General features: G+C 23.4%; 1 protein-coding gene across 2 annotated transcripts; it reads right to left on the reverse strand.

Moving 5' to 3' along the window:
• Window positions 1-189: 189 nt before the first annotated feature.
• On the reverse strand, window positions 190-10,998 carry LOC129609860 (protein krasavietz). 2 transcript variants are annotated; one of them, XM_055522000.1, is made up of 11 exons: window positions 10,976-10,998; window positions 9,057-9,128; window positions 5,980-6,156; window positions 5,806-5,906; window positions 4,291-4,429; window positions 3,678-3,843; window positions 2,295-2,430; window positions 1,932-2,039; window positions 1,274-1,493; window positions 1,091-1,213; window positions 190-349 (listed from the first exon to the last, which is right to left on the reverse strand). In XM_055522000.1, the coding sequence occupies exons 2-11, from the start codon at window positions 9,115-9,117 to the stop codon at window positions 324-326; spliced, it is 1,257 nt and encodes a 418-aa protein (XP_055377975.1). In that variant the 5' UTR covers window positions 9,118-9,128; window positions 10,976-10,998; the 3' UTR covers window positions 190-323. The 2 variants fall into 2 exon arrangements, with proteins under 2 accessions (XP_055377975.1, XP_055377974.1); XM_055521999.1 differs by lacking the exon at window positions 10,976-10,998 and adding an exon at window positions 10,625-10,969.
• Between the last annotated feature and the right edge of the window lie 11,059 nt (window positions 10,999-22,057).

A 22,057-nucleotide genomic window follows, 5' to 3' on the forward strand; every position in this document is an offset into this window, starting at 1 on the left:
TATTTTTCATATTGAAATTATAGTATATTTCCTTTATTATTATTTCTTAAATTAAACAAAAAATAATAAATATCTGATAGTATTTTGTGTTTTCATTTTATTTTTCAGATTTTATAAAAAAAGGTTTATATAAATTTTGTTTTTCAAAAATTATAATTTTCTTCAAGTATTTATCGTTCATTTTTCAAAAAAAAAAAAAAAAAATTCTAAAATTGGTTTTATGTTTTATAATTATGTATGTATCTTGATTTTAATTTTTTTTTTTAAATCAAAGGTTGCAGCACGTCTCAATTTGTGATCTCTTATTTTAAGTTGATAAAGGTTTAATCTTCTTCTTCAGATTCAGACTCTATAATAAAAAAATAAAAATCGGATGTTAGAAAAAGAAGTGTTTTTTTAATTGTATTGATTATATTTAAACTCTAATAAAATTTTAAAAATAATCCACTTTTTTAACAATTTCTTTTGCTTCTGCTTAATCCGTCGATTATAAGCAATAGTTTGATTAATAGAATTCGAATTTTTTAACATTTAAAATACATTATATGTAAAGTAATAAAATTTTGAAGTAATAATGGCAATTATGACTTGAAATGAAATTTTTCACAATGTTTTATAATCAAAATAGAAATTTCAAATTAAAATAAGTTTTTACGTGTTGAAGATATTATTGACCTTATATTCTACATAAATTTAAGAAAATCAGGTAAGCAAAATCTTATCTTTCATATCGCATCATAATTTTCATTCTACCATAAATACACTTTGACGTAAACTATGGAGATCCGAGATGCAAAGTTTATTATTAACATATTTCATGTTAATATGTGTGTATTAAAATAGACAATATAAACTTTTGTTTATATTATTGTAAAATAACATTGTGAAAAGTAAGATTTGATGTATCTTTTCTTCGGCACCAAAAATTCATTTTAAAATTAAATAATTGGCTTCCATCCAAGATTACTTATAATTTAATCTACCTCCTCCTTAGCACATCTATAATGTATTGATAACCATATAATGTGTGGCAGAATGGAAGAGGAAATGTTTATAAGAAATTTAATTTAAGTTAATTTAAAAAAATTACCTTCTTCAGCATTTTGTAACCATTCAATAAACTTTTTCATTTGTTCTAAGAAATGTATTTTGCCTTTTGATGATTGTGGTTCTTTATACCATCTTAAAATAGTTTCTTCTGATAAAACTTCAGCTACAATATAAATTATAATTTTTAAAATATAATTTTTATAAGATTTTAGAATTTTTTTACTTCTATATAACAAAAGAATGATTTTTTGAAAAGCTTTCAAAAAGTTCATATTTTCATAACAAAATTCCTGAACTTTTAATATCAAAGCGGTTTCAGATCGATCTGTAGTTGCAAAAGCCTGTAATAATTGGCAGTAACCTTTCAAATGTTTAACAGCTTGATCAGTCACAAGTTCCTCTTTTTTATTCCATTCACCTAAAGACATTACCGTTGACCAAATCTAAATAAAAAATTAACTATTAATTTAATTATATTTTTTTTTTTAATTTTAATGAAAAAAAAAAAAAATCAGTTTCATAATAAATTAGTATTTATCTACGATTTTTTTTAATGTAAAAATTCTAAACAGAACTCCAACTAAAATCGAATTTAATTGAAAAAAATATTAAAATTTTCAAATTGCTTTAGGAGAAAGTATTAAAAAAATCAACGTTTAACATTGATTTTGTCCTGAATTTCTCCTGATTAGTAGATACATATGTAATATTCAAAATAACTTGCTCATATTTCAATATGTGTAAATTAAATCAAACAATAAATGTTGAAATAACTAATTAAATTTTCTAAAACTAATTGAGTCAATGACTGGGCATTCTGCGTACCAAATACATAAAATAATTAATTGAATTTAATACTCGTATCAACGCAATTTACTTACAAGACAAATAATTTCATGTTCAGGAATGTTTGATTTTTGAGCCAATTCCTTAATGTTAGCTGTGACTTCTTTGTGTGATTTGTTGTCACGTATATCGTCAAGCAAAGCCTAAATACAAAAATAAAAACAAAAATACACATATTTTAAAAATTTCTTTTATTAATTATTTAATTGTTCTAAGATACTCAATATTTTCATATCATAAAATGTTTTTTTCATTTTAGGATGATTTAAGGCTTAGGTTTATTTAGCGCTCTGTACAACTTAGATGCCATTCATAATTGAAGACAAACAAGTTTTCAAAAACGCAGTTTCAAAAAACTAAAACACTTAAATATTTATAATTAAAAAAAATTAAATTACCGTTTGTAGTTCACGTTTGGCCTCTTGACTGGCCTGCGCTTTATGTAATTTAACTATTTCAGTAAGTCCTTTCTCAAGAAAAACCTGTTTGAAATATTCTTCAGTTCGTTTGTTTGGTGGGAAAAATTCCATTAATCTGAAAAAACAAAATGAAAAATTTGTTTATATAAACTCGCCATTTTTACAAAAATTAAATATTTAATCTTCATCTTAAAAACTTGTTTTGAAATCTGTATTAGTTTATATACAAAGACATTAAAAAATAATTAATAAAGGCTTTGATGCGTACAACTAATTTATTTTTTATTTTGCATCTTTTTTACCAAACAAAGAAAGTAATTTCTTTCAGTGAGAGCCAAAAGATGCTGTTATTTATTTTTTAAATCGCAAATTTATTTTATATAATATTAGGACCTTCCATTTGATCTTTTAGGGTCTAGCCTCTGTATTATAAAACATTAACACAAGTCGTGGACTGACTACAAAATTTTTCAAATTTTTAAATTTGTATAAAAATTAAAACATAAAATGCAGTGTTTGACAAGAGGCTCTTTCTATCGCAAATCTAATTGAACAAAACCCAAGGAAATTCGACAAATGTATCTTTTATTCGGCACCCACAATCAATCGTAAGTGATCATAGGCTTCCATTCGAGACATTATTTTTCATATTGCATCACTATTCACACGGCAGAGTATAAATATAAAAATACCTGTCGAAATCCTTGATGCTTAGAATTTTTATATCTTATATGTTTTGAGAAATTTAAAATTCATTAAATTTTTATTTTATATCTTTTCTTCGGCACCTGAAATCAATAATTTCAAATGATTACAGGCTTCCATTCAAGACATTAAAGTTTATATCGCATCAGTACTCACACGCTAAGGTATAAAAAAACTACCTAGCGAAATCCTTGATGCAGTTCAATTTAAACAAATTAAATTATATGTATTTAAAATTACTTAAAAAAGATTTTATTGTTAAAGCTTTCTATCTCGAAATATGAAAATAAATTGAACATATAAAGAGTCAAACGAAGCTATATTTTTGATCTTGCACCTGAATAACCCCCTTAAAATATTATAATTTCTTGTAAGAGAACCTATAGATGCTTAAAAATTTCTTAATAGATTGAATTACGTAATTGTATCGCAAATATATTTTAATGAATTCTGTTAAAATTGAAAACATTTTCGAAAATTAAATTGCATTTAGTATAGCACAGTTTCCACACCATTTGACTATATACAGAGCAAAAATGGCTCTAATTCTGTGCTCAGATATATAGGTATTTCGCCATTTTTTAAAAAAAGGTTAAGTGTCTTATTTAAAATGAAGTAAAAAACATGTTTTTTTTTTCTCAAAATAAAACTACTTACTTGCTTTCCAATCCGCCTTTTTTCAATGTTTGCACCAATGATGAAAGGCCTTTTTCTTGCTTATACGTCACAAATAATTCAACTAAGAATTCGAGTGCAATACCATCCTTAATGAGATGCTCATTACTCAGTACTAGTAAAACAGTTGGTGGCACAGAATTATTTCCTAAAACAACAAAAATTTCATTAATTAAAAATTAATATGTCAGTACTTTTAGTTTACTACATAAGGCTTTTATTATGATTTATAATTATTTTTTTTTACTTTTAATATATTCTAAGATTTGCGTTACCACCAAAATTAGAATGACTATTTATTTGAATGGCTACGATCACAATTAGTCTTTTTTTTAAACCAAACATCTTATAGCATATGTTCTTTTTTAATAATTTTGGATATTAGTTCGATGGCAACAACCATTACTGAATCAAATGTTCAAGGTTCAATGGCTTTAAAATTTGGTAATACTTTTATTTTAAAGTCAGTACGCCTTAACAATGGTTTGATTTTCCAACACAACATATTTTTTCAATTTTAGTTTTAAATAAAAATTGAAAACTTTATTTGTGTGGTGTACTGGAAAACTAGATTTTCATAATAATTAATAATTACCTATCCAAAGTGCAGTCATACGAGCAAGTTTAACTCTTTCACTTGGAGTGAATCCCTTAATAAATACCAACACCTTTTTCATCTCTTCTTCAAACATCTTCTCCAAGTACTTATATCTACGCATAAGCTTGATGAATACCTAATTTTTTTAAATGTTTTATTAATAAATTTTGTTTAATAATTTTAATAATAAAAAAAATATTTTTCAAAATCTTAGCAAGTTCACTTAGAATCAAATGTATAAATCAAAATATCTTAACATTTTAGAAAATGAAAATTTTATTGAAAGCATGCAAACTATTAACGAAAATATATCATATGTACAGTATTACAACTTAATTGTGGAAAGGAGTAATTATTTCAAGCTAAGATTAAAAATTGACTATGTGGCTTAATAGCAAGATATTAACTATTTGTGCTTAAATACCAAAATATTATTAGAAATCTTCAAAATCATTATCATTACAATAAAAGGTGTCATCATCAATCTAGAAAAAAAAGCAGTTTGAAATTAGTCCCTAAACTTAAATCCCAAAGCACAAAGTAATTTAGACCTATTAGTATGAATACCTTATAACAAAAGTGTTGTAAAAAGTTGTTAACTTGCAATTGTAGAAGTGCATTAATGTCAATAATATATTTTAGGATTTAGAAAGAACAAAGCGGAAAATTATATATTGTTGTGAGAAAAGGCAACAAGGATCAATGTTGGAGGTGTTATGTTCTGCGTTATATATCAATAACGGTACCGAAATTTTAAATTTTTGTAAAATCATGTCGTTTACGGACGTTTTTAATGCTGAAGAATGCCATCAAAAAATATATTTTAACTCAGAGAGAATTTATGTATGGAATCGTGAGAAAATGTAACTATTGACAAAGGACAAATTAAAAGAAAATGCTTGTTTTGTATACAAAAAAAATTAAAAATTAAATTATATCGGGAGTATACGGCAGGAAAAAATACAATACGTTAATTCAAGAAACTGAAAATCAGTCACAACAGGGCTTTTCAACCTTCCATTATTTATAGAGAAAGAATTTGCTTTATAAAGCTTTAAATACTTAGCTTGAAAGCTAAATTAATTTTTTAATTAACGGAAAATGAACCTAATCGTGATATCTAATACATAATTTTATGCATTTATAAAATAATTGATAATTATATTTAATTTGAAGTTAAAAAATGGAATTATTTCTAATTTAAATTAGCTAATTTAAGACATTTGAAAATTTAGAATTTAGATATTTCTTTTTAAATATCAGAATTATTGTTTTACAATTAGAAATAGTTTTATTATTGTTTATATTTCACTACTTTTTCCATTAGAAGGTATGGAAAATATTATTTTAGTAAAATACATTTTACTATAGCACACAATGAACACCATTCTTTGAAACATTCAAATTAAAATGGCTCTAGTGAGTGCACATTATTTTTGCAACAAATTCTTAAATGATGTTATTCCTATAGGAGAAATTTTATTTTATACAATGTTTCAATTAATATCTTACTTGTTCGTGGGCATGCATGGCCTCCATGTCCTCGGATGCTTCAAAAATACAATTATTTGTTTTTGGTTTCTCGCCATCTTGAGATATAGAACCTCCTGGAACTGTAATTAAAGTTATAAAAATTATTAGATTTTTGCTTATTTATAACAAACTTGTTAAGAAAGTTTCACATACCGAGAAGACCACCAGCTATTAATATGTCAAATAGAACTTCACCGTAACGGCGATAATCTAATTTATTTCCAGCAGTGTCTAAAAATCTTGAGATAGCTTCCAAGTCACCTTCAGTTTTTTCGAGACCAGCAATAACCGCGTCACGGAATCCCGTGGGGTCGTATTTCTCTTTTTCATCTATATTAAAAAAAAATATTATTTACAAAATTATTTATTTTGAAAACAAAAAATATTTCTATACTTTTTATTTTGTTTCTTGTTTACTATCAAAAACACGTAACAATAATAAAGGTAATTTTATCAAAACAAATTTTTTATGATTTTTTTTTTTTATATTCTTAACCTTGATATTTTTTTTATTGAAAAGAGAAAAATGTTCTGTATTTTTTCTTAGTTCTAGAAATATTTAGAACACAGATGAACACAAAGTATTTTTTTTTTTGTAATTCAAAATATGGAATATTTATATCTATAGAACAAACGTATTTTTAGAAAAAAAATTGTTTAAAAAAAATCAAAATATATATACGTACATTAACTTGCATATTTTTTTCCACATGGAAGGTAAAAGAAATTTTTAAAAAATTTTTGTAAATTATTAAAATGAAGACTTAATTTTTCAATATACCTAAATGTTCTAATTTCATTTTATTCTTTCACATTTTTGTGAGTAAAAGAAATATTTCTGAAATTTCGTTTAATATCGCACACAGACGACACCATTCCTCATGCAATTTAAAATAAAATGGCTCTAATAAGGTGCGAATTCTAAAACAGTAAAAATTTTAATTGTATTTTTAATTATTAGAAATTATTTTCCATTTGGTGATTCTAAAACTAAATTACAAATCTAGGGTATTCTATGAGAACATATCTACATTTTTGACAAAAAAAAGTAATGAATGCAATATTACTTAAAATTTTAAGCGTCTTCTAATGCAACAACAAAAAATTTAATTTTTCAGTAGCTTTAAAAAGAAAATCCCTGAAGTAACAAAACTTTTTCTGACAAAATTAGATTAATGTCTTCATATTTAAATGTTCATGTTTGTTATTTTCATACAACTAAAGTGCACGTTTAAAAACATTTAAAACTAAACAAGTGAACTTATTCAACTCTGATAGATATTAATTACAATTGGAAAAAGTGTATATCTTATTTAATATAGAAAAATATGTTAAAATTTTAATACTAGGTAATATTTGGTAGCAACATTTTAAAATGATAACTTTTTAAACCATTGTCACTAAATTTTCACTAGTTAATGTTTTAGTAAAGCAAATATAATATAAAAAAAATTTCAACGATGTTTAATTCGAAATGACAAAAAGGCAAATGTGATGACGAACCCTAGAAATATATGTATAAATATGTGCATAGCTACTCAGTCTAAATTAAACAAATAATTCAAATTTCTTGTGTTTTATAATATTTTATTTTGAACTAGTCTCGAGATCATGATGTTTTTTCGAAAAAACGACGTAATGTTAAGATGCCGAGTCATGTCATATAAGAATATGCCAAATATGTATGTCATATTCACTTTGAACTTTCAAATACATTATTTGATATTGTGTAGGTAGGTACTAAAATACATAATATTAACGTTTTTTTGTATATTGTAAAATAACATTGTGAAAAGTAAGATTTGATGTATCTTTTCTTCGGCACCAAGAATTCATTTTAAAATTAAATAATTGGCTTCCATCCAAGATTACTTATAATTTAATCTACCTTCTCCTTAGCACATCTATAATGTATTGATAAGCATATAATGTGTGGCAGAATGGAAAAGGAAAATTTGTAAAAAAAAAATCTAATTGTAAACATTTAATAAATTTTTATTTGTTAAAGAAATTGAAAAAATTATTTATATTTTGTTTTAAGGAATTTCTGGATATTATATCTTTGAATATTTGATTATTGATCAACTATATTACCTCAAATATGACACAAAGAATAAAAACACGCACAAATTGGCTTAAGTAAATTTTAACTACATTTTAGTAACTTTTTTATTGTAGTCATTGAAAGGAAAGTATTAACATCGTTGGTATTATGGAAAAGTCATTAAACTGGTTTTTTTGTGTTTCGAGAAAAACCCATTTCAAAATATACACAATGTTAATTTCGTCACTCTTCTATATTACCGACTACATGTAAGTAGGTATGCTTAATCAAAAATAATAGTGACTGGATAAGTGAAGTTTGTGTTTTATTTGCAATTTTGTGATGTATGTGAGTTTTTTAATTTTTTTAAATTGAAATTCTAATTTCTAACATATTTTCAAAAATTAAGCAATTCTTCTAGAGCCTGTAAATCTTTCATCATCTAATTTATTAAATTATAAGTTTCAGTTGAAAAAAAAGTGTTATTTTTATTAAGCTTGGTACGTTTTCAATAATATTTTTGTATAAACTTTCATGTTTTGCATTTTCACAAATTTTTACCTAAAACTGAACCTTAATTTTGGACTTCTTTTTGCAGCTTCTTGAAAATTTTTTTTTATTATCTACTTATTTTTATTAATACATACTTGCAATATTTTAAAATGTTGGAAAATCATTTTAATTTTTTATATTTTTTGTTCGATAAAATATAATAAATTTGATTTTACGTTTAATATCGCACACAGACGACACCATTTTACCTCATGCAGTTTAAAATAAAATGGCTCTAATAAGGTGCAAATATAAAAGCGGAGAAAAAAACTTAACAAAGCATTCTTAAAAATAAATTTAAGATAGCAATATTTAAAAAAGAACCCATATTGTTAAACTAAGTATTAAAGAGCCTATATCTTTAGTTTTTGTTTAATTATAGTAAAGTAACTAGATAAATGGGTAAGTTTGGTAGGCCTACATAGTTTTAAAACGTACATATTTTATGGAGCAATAATACAAGTTTTTTTATATCAATATAATGGATGTAGATAGATACGTATTTTTTATGATAGATTTTAAATAAGTTTTAAGTATCGGGTTATTAATATTATTTCCTAAAATCTATTGGAATTGTTGGTAAAATAAATTAATGTTCCAAAAACAAAGTAGAACGATTTTATGTTTTACATACCTCTTTTTCTGGTCTTGATGCGTTGACCTGATAGCACTGGCCTTTCGATTTTTTGACTCATACAATAAATTGCTGAAATTTAATACAAATAAATAAAATTTTTTAACAAAATTAAATGGATAAATAAGTGATCTTTAAAAAATAAATTTAACGTAGCAAAATTATGATCGAAATTTAAAAAGAAAATAAAAAAAAAATAAGGTAAGTAACTATTGTATCCAAGCACAAATTAAATAAATTAAGTTTGATTATATTTAAAAACAGCCTGGACAAATCATTTCCAGCAAAATGGGTGAGTAGATAAAATTAAACAGTTTGTAATAAAAAAAAACACCATACAGTTTTGTTGAAATTTAGAAGAAATAGAAATAAAAATGCGCCAAGATTTCCCTTTCTAAAAATATTGTTTTATTGAGAATTGTGACTCTAAAAATATTGTTTTATTTTAGTGTGAATAAAATTAAATTATAATTTCAAACTATTATAGCTTACATATCTATATATTATAAGTAAAATTTTCTTTAAAAATCAAAAATTATATAGGTATGTAATTAGGTGATAAGTAGGTAATCTAAAATTCATTCATAAAAAAATGTATGTAGTTCAATAGAATGGTGGAAAATGGCGATTAAATCATATCTACGTCAAATTTTATTGCTTTTGATTAAGTCATTGATGTGATATTGAATTATATTTGAAGTATAGGTAGGACCTACATAATATACGACATTCAACAAAAACAAGTAGTTAGTAATATCTTCATCGATTTTATCAGTTTCTCAAAATTCACATAACGTTTCGGTATTATTAATACACTGATATAATATTAAGACTGCAGTCTTAGATTAATTAATTCTTTTTAACATAAATTTCATATTCAATTATTGAAATTTATTTAAAATTGAGTAAACTTGAAAGCTACTTATAAGGTTTGACCTAAAAACATTGCCAACTTTCTATACAAATTGAATTGATGACACATTCATCTATTTTTGGATTTCTCTGTAAAGTGAAAACAAATTTTTTTTGCTTTTTTTTTTTTAAAGTTACATGATTGAAATTATCTATTATTGATCTTGTATTGGAAAGTTCAATATTGAAATTAATTTTTACATTGGGGATTTTTAATATTTATGATTGAGAATTAAATAAAATAAATAGGATAAGTAATTCCAAAAACAAATTCCTTTAAAGTGCAAACTAAACATAACCTCACAAATTCTTGGGCATGTGGTTATGTTCACCATTTTCTTTTTTTTTTTTTTATTATTCACCTATATGTGCAAATGTAATTTTTTCTTTTGAAAAGGAAAATAAATTTATTAAAAATGCATACGTTTAAATAAATATTTCTAATTTCATTGCCACGTTTAATTAAGAAGGAAAACAAAAATTTGCAATTTACAAGGTCAATGATCTAGAAACAAATTAGAATTTTTTTTTTTGTAATTATATACGCATTTAAAAAGTATTAGGGATTATTGTGCGTTTTAAATTAATTGTTCTTTATAACTTTCTTTCTACTTTAATATTTAATAATAAAAAAAAAAGTATTACATTTTACTTACTTTTTTACTTGTTTTTAATATTCTACGAAAAAAAATTGAAATATCAAAAAAAAAAGAAAAAGTAAAAATACAAGTAACAATTTTACAATTTTGCTTTTTAAAATTACACGTCAATCTTATTCTACCGAAATATTTATTTTTTCCTACTTTTACTTCAGTTTTATCACAATAGATTTTCTCAATACACAAACACAACTAGTTCAATTACTAATTCACAATTTAAAGTTTCTTAAATACAAACTAAATTAAAATAAAACTTAAAATGTTAAAAAATTCTTTGCAAAAAAAAAAAAAAAACGTGCAGCAACCTTATATTATTCAACGAAGATGGCGGCAACGACAATGACTTACCTCACAACTTTTTAAAATAGCTGTAGAGTAGACTTTGCTCTCCTTTACTTTTCAGAACTTAAAAATTTTTTTGATTTTCGAAAAATTGTCATTTCGAAAAACGAGAATCGAAAGAGTCAGATATATGAGTTCGAAATTGAATTTCTAAATAACTTCAAAGTGTCATAGAACGTGTCAAACAAAACTGTAAGAGTTTCTTAAATTATGATTAAAAAGAAATTAAAGCAAACGAATATTGTAATTATAAAAGAAGTAATTTAATTTCGAAAAAAAAAAAATCAATTGTTTTATAATTTTCTTAAAATATTAGAAAAATCCTTAATTAAATTTTAACTTGAAATTTTCACCTTCTAAGTTTTTTTGGAAAGCGAGAGAAAAAAATATAATAGATGAACAAATTTCTCGTTGATTAAAATTCATGTCTAATATCGTTTCTGCATTATTTTAAATTCATAGCGTGGTGATGATATGTTTTTGGATTTTTTTATTGTAAATTTATTTTGTGCTTGAAAATAACTAAATATAAAAGATAAAAATATTATCTGCAATATTCAATAAAAATTTAATGGTTCAATTAGTAAATTTAATCTGTAAATTTTGAAAGAACATTAACCTAAAACGCTTGTTTGGTGTAAAATTATTCCTAACATGATATAATATTGATCAAAAAGCACAAATCTCATACACCATGTCAAATATTTAAGAAATAGTTCACTTCAACGATTTTTGTGACAATAGCTAACATGCCTTCATTTTTCTTCTATAAAAGCTCTTTTGACAAGGGGAACGAATCCTATATCTACAATATTGATAACTTCACACAGAAATTTGATTACCGCAAAAATATTAGCTTCAACGCTTAATAAACCGAAATAAACCTGCAGCATGTTACAATAAAATACAAAAAAAAATATAATAAGAGAAACTGTCAAATTCAATAAAAATATTACAGACAGAAATACCGCAAAAATTGAAAATAAACTAATTTTAACGTTCGAGTTTGCGGTTGCAGTTTCATTGTGTGCGTTTCGATTTAAGTGCTGCCTTATTTTGTTTAAGGCATAAATTGAAAAAACCATGTTAATTTGTCGATAGAATTTAAATTTACGTTGGTTTTCAAGAGAGTTTCTGCAAGACAGCTTGTCAAATCAAATGTTGCCCGCTTCAAATAAAACTTCAACAACTGCGACAAAAACCAAACAGACTGAGATTTAGAAAAATCCAAAGAACCTGCTAATGCAAAGAAAGCTTTTTTTTTGATTCAAATGTACTTGTTACCGGTATTATTTTATATTTTTAAAACTAACCCAAAATTAAATTTCAAACACAAATAAAGACAAAAATGAAAAGAAAATGTAGTTTTTGAAGAGTAATCCAAAGATTTAAAAAACAGTTATGGCAGCCTTTACAAACCAAACAAAATAGAACGAAATAGAATGTACGATTTTTAAATAAAAGAAACTATTCGAATTAGTGTATATAAATCGAATTTGATTTGGTCAAATTTTTTGTAACTTTATTTGTTTTGTTGTTATTGTAATTTTGATCATTTCAAACTAAATTATACAATTTCGGTTGACTGGTAAACGATATCTATGAACTAATGTGACAAATGTGACTGCTTACTGGTCACATTATCTGTTTCTTGACAATTCAAGTAATGTCATAGGCTGATAATATACAAGATCTGTTAAATGATTGATGACAATCACCATATTTTAAGAATCAAACGTCATCGGGGAGATATTATATGGCTGAATTTAGAATATGAAAGTTCACTTGTGGTAAATGTAAATAATGTTTGTAAATAAAGTTAATTTGGAGCTATGACAGCTGTAAAAGCTCAGTTCAATGTCAGCAATATATAGTTTGTGTGCTGCTCACCAGATGTCAAAAATTGTTTTTAACAAATTCGTCAATTTTTATTTTTTAAAAGTCAAAAAATTATTTTAACAGTTTTTTTGCACGGTAAGTTGAACGATTGTAAATGATATCTGATTATATTTCAAAAATATCTGAATATCTACTAAAATAAAATACGAAACATGTTTTTTTATTGTAACAATTTATTTGTTTGTTATTCAAATTATTATAAACCTTCCAATATAAATTTTAAAGAACTATTTTTAATACATTACTTTTTTTAGTTACATTCTGAAAAAATTTAGCTCTACTATCAAGTGTTTTTTATATAAATATTGGAGTATTATTAAAGAATAAAATGATAGAGTAAGCTTAAAGATAATTTTAGAGCAATATTAAAACTTTTTCATAATAGGCTTCATTCTGTACTTTTTTTTATAGGACGTTAACAGTACATTTTTATACCGGCCACTTTATCAACTATAAAGGAGTTTATATGATAGAATCAAATTTTAGATGCCGAGTTTTCGATGGAAAGGCGTATTTCCATATTAAGGGAATGTATGTAAATAAACTTTTACTGACATGTTTGTCTTTCTGCTCAGAAATTGAATCTGTATGTATCATGTATCTGCGGGGATGCAAATTTATATCTGAGTTTAATTTGAAAATATGGATTGATCAACTTTGGGCGTATTTCTGGACTCAGCAACTGGACACTACAGGCCGATTTTACGTTTCTTTTAGTACGACGAGCAGTAAACTTTTTGGATAAATGAGGTGCTTATTATGAAAATATCTATTTTTTCTTATTTATTAGAACTATTATTTCTTATTATTTAATAGATTTAGAATTAATACTATTATTTTTTATTATTTATTAGGAATTAGCAGGTACCCAATTTTATATTCTCGGCCTTACAAAATAATTAAGCTCTAAGGAACTGGCAGATTAGTTCTTCAATTTTTGAAAGATCAAATATTCTTCTAATAGAATGAAATGCCATATAGGTGTACATAATTCGGGTTATATTTGAATACCCTTAAATTAAACATACCCAATTAAAATTAGATCAATCCATTTCATATGTATGTACAAATTAATTAAGCTACATAATTCTATAATATTATGTAGCCTAATTTAGTAGTTTAGTATATAAGTACATAAATGAAAAAAGGTGAATGGATTATAGCTTTAATAAAAATGAGGCACCTATTTCTACTAAGATGTACAGTTGTAAAGTTAGGGTTTGTAGAGTTAAGATATGTAGAGTTTGAAGTTTACCACTACATGAAATCTGGTAAATTTTTGAATGGTAAAGATGCAGTCATCTTAATTAGTTTCGAAATTTTCAAAAATAAGTTGCAGAGGCGTGAGAAATCAAATTAGAAATTACTGTTTTTTCAATACTCCAATTGTTTTGTGCAATAAATCACTGGTTTAATTAGGAGTTTCGGATATAATTTCATAATATTAATGATAATATATGTCAATATATTGAATATATTATGTATTTATAATGTGTTAACATAACATGTGTGCATATTTTTATGTTTGCATTTTGTTTTATAATTATTTTATTAGTTTGCTTAACAATATTTAATTTTACATAATAGAAATATTTTTTTTTATTTTTTGATTTACTTTTTAATTTTTTAGTATTAAAAATGAATTTAATTTTAGTAATTTGTTTTCTTTTTTATTATTTTAATTAGTTCTAATTGTTTAAGTATTTTTATTCTTATACATACAATTATTTTTAAAATTTTTCGTTAAATTCAATTATTGTTACAATAATTGTTACAAAAAGTATCACGTTTTAAGGTTTTAATTTTAGTAAAATTTTAATAATTTTTATATGTATGTACCTTTATCAAATGTTTTAAATTTCAAATATTGTATTATGTATATGTTCATATACGTAGTTATATGTATAAATGTATTTTATAAGGATCAACTAAATTTAGTTTATCTACATTATATTTTAAGAAGAGTGTTACTTTTACTTAATATGTGTACACTTTTTTAGGTGAATTTACAGGTCGACCTATTCAAAGGAAAGTAAAGTATTTTTGGAAATTCAGATCTTTAGAACAGATTGGCAGTTCTCAGTTAGAAATAAGATAAGACGGCAGCAATTTAAATAAAAAATCGAGAGTAGTGTATTAGAACTCAAACACTGTTGAAAGACGGCAGCAATGAAAATAAGATTAAATTTCCGATCATTTCTGCCAATAAATTCTTATTTAACAAACACACTGTCTAAATAGTAGAGCATTTCCAAAACACTTTTTTAATAAATGAAAAAGTATTTTATTTACTTTTCTAACAAACTGCAAGTTAAGTATAACATCTGTATGACAACTTTTATTTTCCTATTCAAAAATATGCATTATATATCTCGAGATGTTATACTTATGATCGTTAAATGATTTAAAAGAAGATAAAAATTGAAAAAAATGTTGGATTTAAAATTTATACAAAAACAAATTGGAATGGAATCAAAGGGGCAAGAAAAAAAAAAGTAATCTCTGCCAAAAATTTAGCTAAATTTTTGACCAAATATGACAAAGTTTCCAGAAATGTTGAGTTTGAGAAACTAATATTACTGACTTGTTCCACTTGGCATTGGATAGATCAATACGGGTGTAGCCAACTCATGTTTAATTTTATAAATTTAAAAAGAGACAGTTAAGTGTTTTGAATAAGTTTATTAGTGTTATAGGTAGATTTTAGTATTTTTTGCGAAACTAAATGCATAATTGTATTTTAAAAAATTTATGTCTTTGAGTATACAAATTTTCATTTTGTAAACAGTTTTGGTGTGAGGAATTCGTATTTAGCAATTGTGCATTTTTCAAGAACTCTTCATTATGTACATATTATAATATTATATAGAAATATTTGAAGTTATACATATACATATGAGTATAGGTATATCTCTTTCGAGAGAGAATTATAATATAAACATTTTTTTTTTTTAAAGTTTTAAAGTAATTTTGTTTCACTTATTATTTTTGTATTGTATTTTTAGTATAAATAGTATGTATGTATGTATGTATATAAAATACATTTAAAAATTTCATATAAACAGAATAGTAAAAATGAAACCTTATGATACTGAAATTTTTCTTTAGTTACTATTTTCCTTTAGATAAAATCACAATATTTATATTTGTATTTTGTTTGTGTTACGATTGTGGCTAATAGCACATTATAAGGAAAAGGATGACGGTAATAACCGTCATCCTAAATTAAAAACATGGACGAAAAGAGACAAAATATTCATATTTATTGAAATCGGTCGATCAATAATTGATCTTAGATTCTAATTCAGAGTATATATTTTAATTTATAATAGTTTTCATATTATAAATTATTAAATCATAGTATTTTGTGAATTTTTACTTAAATTTTAAATGAAAATGTATAAGTTTTTTATTATATGTTGTTGCTGCAAGCGTTATTGTATTTTATAATTAGTGCTTTGATTTTTGATTATTGTATGATTAGTGCAAAAGATCTTTCTGTCAGAGAAAAATTTTGCATTCCTACAGAAGCAATTTGCATGTAAAAAAATTTTTAAATTTCGTTAATTTTTTTACAATGTTATATCAAGAACTTCCTATGTTCGCTAATTAGTTTAGCATAAAAATGAGTGAAAACGAAAACTTGTACTTATGTATGTATATGCATGTATTTTAAAACAAAGAATAGATACAACAAGAAAATTTTTATATTAATTTAAATTTAAATATTATTAATTATTAAATGTCATAGTTTAATAATTCAAATTATATTATGTGTATAACAAATTAAAATTAATTACATACATATTCAATTTTTAATTTAAGCTTGATAGAATGTAAATTTCAATTGCATGTGCATATACATACATAGAATTTTTATATTGTTATATTTGGGACTACTGAATTGCATATAAAACAATTTTTTATAGAACTTTTGATTATGATTAAATACATAAAATAACTTACTGTATATAGTAATATATAATGTATATGTAAGCATTATATTGATTAAATAATTAATTTTAGGACAAAAGTTATATATTAACTTTATTTATATGTACGTATAGCTTTACATATATATATATGTATATAACAAATCACAGTATGTATTTATTTTTCTTTAAAAATTTTCTAATATAGGAATAACATAGCTATGTATAAATAATTTTAAATTTTAATTATAAGTAGATATTACAAAATTAATAAAAATTTTATATTGCAGTTTTAAATAAATTGATTTTATAAAAGTTTTATAAATATAGATATATATGCGTATATATGAATAGTGTTATTATACCTAAGTATATTGTAAATTTGAGGAATGAAAATGTTTGGCCAGAAGAAATAATGGCTAATAAAGTTTCAAATATTTTGCGATAAATTTATACACTAGTCATTATTCCATCCTTATGCTCCTCATTAATTGATTTCAAACTTTAGCGATTATTAAAAAATTTTTAATAACTTTTGGAATATTTGTATATGGATGCAATTTTAAATATTGGAAATATTACTGCAGCTTAGAGTTCTAATTTTTCATTAAGGTCAACTTAAGTGACTATTCCTTTTGGTCAAAGAATAATTATATTTAATTTTATATATATCTGAAACTTTTCATATTTTTTTTCTAGCGAAATATATTGTTATATGAATATATTTTTATTAAAATTTGAAATAATGGCGAAAAATAGTTTTTTTGTTTTTTTTAATAATATCATATTGTAATAAAATAAAGTTTTTCATTGAATATAGTGATATAGTAAAATAATTTTTTATAGTAAGTTATTCTTAACTATCATATAGTATAGTGTAGAAAGTTAGAATAGAATTAAAATTTTTTTTTATTAAAATAAAGTTTTTATATTTAAAATACTAAAATTTTTATTTATTTTATTAAGTTTTTTTTTATTTCATCTCTTTGTTAAATATTTAAAGTTTTTATTTTTATATTTTTACTAAATTAGTTTTCACAATGTATGTAAGTAGTTAAATTGTTAGATTTCTATTTTGAATCTTAACATTTTATTAATGACTGGGTTATTTAAATCTTTCTGAATAACCTTGTATATATGTATGTAGTGCCATATATATCTATCAGGCCTCCAAGTTTAAATTATTTTCCGAAATTTCGAATTGGAAAAAAATACAAAAACAATTTTTAATGTTTTATGTTTTTGAAGTATGTTGATTGAAATATTTTTTTTTTTATTTTTTGTGAAATTTTTAAGTATTCTTTATAATTCTCATTTTATTTAGTATGATATTAAAAACCACCTAGATTATAATAATTATTTTTTTTTAAATTTCTTTTTAATTTCTATTTCATATTCAAAAATTTTCCTCTGTAATTCAGTACCTTTCCATCTGGAAGACAAGAAAGGTTGTTTGCGCTAAAAATTGCAATTTTTCTTTTTTTTAAATGCATTTTTCAGATGGAATTTACCAAGCGATTTTTTTGAAATTTAAATTTTAAATTTCAAAAAAAATGTAGTAAAAATGTAGTATTACCAAAAATATTGATCAATAATTTCCTTCACACAAATAAATTCCGACACACGTTCCATTTAAACTTCCTGTAAATTTTGAATTTATTTTTGATTTACTCTCTGAGCTTGATGGCCTGATAGATGGCATTAATGTACGTATAACAAAATTGGATCACAGTGTCAAAAGTTTTGGAATATTCCGTAAAATAAGGGTGTTTTTTTTAAACACTCAGAATTACATTGGCAGTTCAAAATAATACATAAATATAGAACTGAGATGGTGACTAAGATTCTTAGAATAAAGAGTAACAAGTTATTATATATGTATGTCAAAATTGATGCATTTTTTTTTTTGGAAAAACAAATGTGAGTGGGAATATGCCTATCAAATAACATTATATAAAAATTAATTTTCTTGGAATTAATTTTATTCTAAAAGGATTATATTTTCATTAATATAAATTCATTAACATTAATATAAATAATTAAATTTTCATTAATTAATAAATTAATTTGCAAATTCTACAAAAAAAAAAACAACAGTGGTGAATCAACGTATTTCTTATTTTGCAGATGTACCGCAGATAATTTCCGTTTAGTATTTGTATTGGAAAATTGTTTAAATTTTTTTAGCTAATGCTTCTTCCTATTCCTTTGTGTATAGTAGGTATATAGGAGGACGGACAGGTCGCGGCGTTAGTGCAAAATATAAAAAAAAAAAATATTTTTAAAAGTAATAATATTTTTTTGTTTGCCTAATAAAGTTTGCAGCTAAGAAAAATAAAATTGTCAACTCAACATGGTACTAATGTATTTCTGATAGTGGTCTCTAACACACTGACAATAGTACTATTTTTTCTTGACACACTATTCCTAAAATACATACATAGTTACTTTTTTAGTAAACCGCCAATGTAAGTTAATGTTAAGTTAGTACTACTTTTATTATTATAAAATGAGTGTATGTCAATATTGTATAATGTGTATATTTTTCAAAGCTAATTTGATGTTTAGTAATTGGGTATTTTCAATAAGTCTATGTAATTTAATATTATTAGATAATTTATTTCATTTTCCTTTCCTTTTGTAAATAAATTAATAAATTTTGCCTTTTTTGGTTTTAATATTTTGTTTTTGTTTCATGTAATTTTCATGTTATTTAAACATTGTAGCGCATAACATATTTTTATTAAGTTATGCCTTTTTTCAAATTTCATTTGAAGTTTCTTTATGTTGTTATACATTTATATTTATACAGTCGAACCTGATTAATTACACGCAAATAAGCAAAAATACAAGCATATCATATTTGCTCACATGTATTTTTTCTAACGCTTCATACTATCCCTTTTTTAATAATGCTTTATAGGATTTTTGGCAGTTTTGTCATTGATTCTTAAAAAAATTATTAAAAAAAAGTTTATATTGCATATGTATGTATAATACATCCTCAATCAAAAATATTCTTATCACAACTATTTTTATAAAATATTTGAAACATGTATTCATATATGAATAAATGTACACAAATAAATTGAATTATTGGACAACACGGTTGTAAGAAAAATCTTATACCCAAAATTTTTTCCAAAAGGGTGCGCGTATATGTGTGTTCGACTGTATAGTTTCCAGAATACGTAATGGTATTTTTCTTTAACAAAAATTATGGAAAGTTAAAAAAAAAAGTTGGCATGATTTAAATGCAGTCCGTTTCGGCAGTTTTGTTCGGTTTTCAATTATATGAAATTGAGATTGTATATTTGGGAAAGACTTAATCTTAATAAAATCAAAAAATTTAAAACAAGAACACTTTGCTGCAACTGATTTTACTGTTTTCTGGAGTTATTAGAATTTAAGGATATTTTTGGAAATGTAGTAAACGTACTAGCATTTATGACGTGTCACATTGAGTTGTAAAATATGTTAAATCTCATTGTTTGTAAATCTTAAGTTAATTTGTATATTTAAAGATGCATTTCTAATAATGAATCATTCAATTAATCTCTACATATTTATGAAACAATAACATTTATTTTCTTATTATTATTTGTAGCTGCAGTTTTCAAAACTTTTTCGATCTCAATTCTGTATTTTTAAAAAGTTTAAGTAGTTCCTGTAGAAAACACTACAAAACTGTAATCGTACAACTAACTCAATTTGTACACATTCTAATTAGTTAGAACCACCTACTAACTTTTACCCATATTCTATTAGTCGCATCATTTGACATGATTGGTTGTTCTTGGAAAAACTTCTAATTTTCTGGTTGAAAATTAGAAGTTAAACAGAAAAACGAAATTCTTTTCAATAATACCTTATCACATCAGGTGATGTGACTAACAGAATATGGGTGTTTATTTATATATGGTAAAATTTCCAACTAATCATATTCAAATATTTTATTGGTAGAATAGAGAAGATTACTAAGTGGAAAATTAAATTAAATAATAAATTTTTTCTAATGTTACAATAATTGTTCGATAAATAGAGAAGTTCGTTAAATAGATTTCTTTTCTTGAAATTTTTCTGTAATACATCAGTATTCTCAACTGTACAAATTGAAATGCTAGAAATTCTTAAATGATCTGAAAACTAAATTTTAACGAAGAATTTCTCTATAATATTTTAGTTGTACATAAAATGTGGGGGTAAGGGAATACTATTGTAATCATATACTTTGACGAAACAGTAAAAAGAATAAAATAATAATTTCGAATATGAAACTAAAAGTGCTCAGACAGAAATGCGATTTTTAATTTTACAACTGTTTGATTCCTTATTTGTATTCCATAGGTTTATATAATCAAGAACTTGTAATTGCAATTGTATGATTGAATTAAATTAAGCAATCAAATAGTTTGTATTTTTTTTTTTTACAAATGTTGTATGTGCACAACAATTTTACTAATTAAGCCCTATGTAATTGAGTTTAATTTAATATAGAAGAGAATTTATTACACAAACACACATTTTTTCAAGTTCAAATTTAAGTCGATTCCGTGATTTCAATTTTTTGATATTTCAAATTAAAATACGCATTGTACATAAATCTTGGAAAAAAAAAAGAAAAATACCATTAAATTTTAATAAATTTTATTGTTATTTTATTCGTAATTATATTTGTTATACTGTTCATTTTATTAATATATATATAAATAATAATATGTTACATAATGATATTGTATAGAAGAGCTTAATATTTAAAAAAAAAAAAAAAAAATACTGTTAAAAAGCAGTATTTAATTGCAATTGCAAAATAAATGAAAATTACATATGTGTATAATTAAATACCATTTGTATTTATGTAATAATATATTTTACTACAATGCATAATTTTATATACGTGTGTTATAATGTATATGTACATATATATAAATAATATATAGAACATTCCTTTTAACAAATTGTCACTGTGTGCGTTACCAATTAACACAAGTTTCTATTTTTTTGTCTTTTTAATAAATTTTAAATAACATTTTCACAAATATGTTTTTTTTTTTTTTAATTTTAATTAATTTTTTTTTATTGAATTTTATTTTTTCTTTTCTATATAAATTAAAAATACAAATTGATTTTTTTCAGCAAATATTTTTATCTTTATTTTTTTCTTTTTAATTTTTTTTTTATATAATAATATGATTTATCAAATATGCTGTCATTTTAGACAAATTTTCTTAAATATTTTATTTTCATTTTTTATTAC

The sequence above is a fragment of the Condylostylus longicornis genome, unplaced genomic scaffold (assembly GCF_029603195.1).
Source record: "Condylostylus longicornis isolate FDR11 unplaced genomic scaffold, ASM2960319v2 ptg000040l, whole genome shotgun sequence".
In the NCBI taxonomy this organism is placed as follows: Eukaryota; Metazoa; Arthropoda; class Insecta; order Diptera; family Dolichopodidae; genus Condylostylus; species Condylostylus longicornis.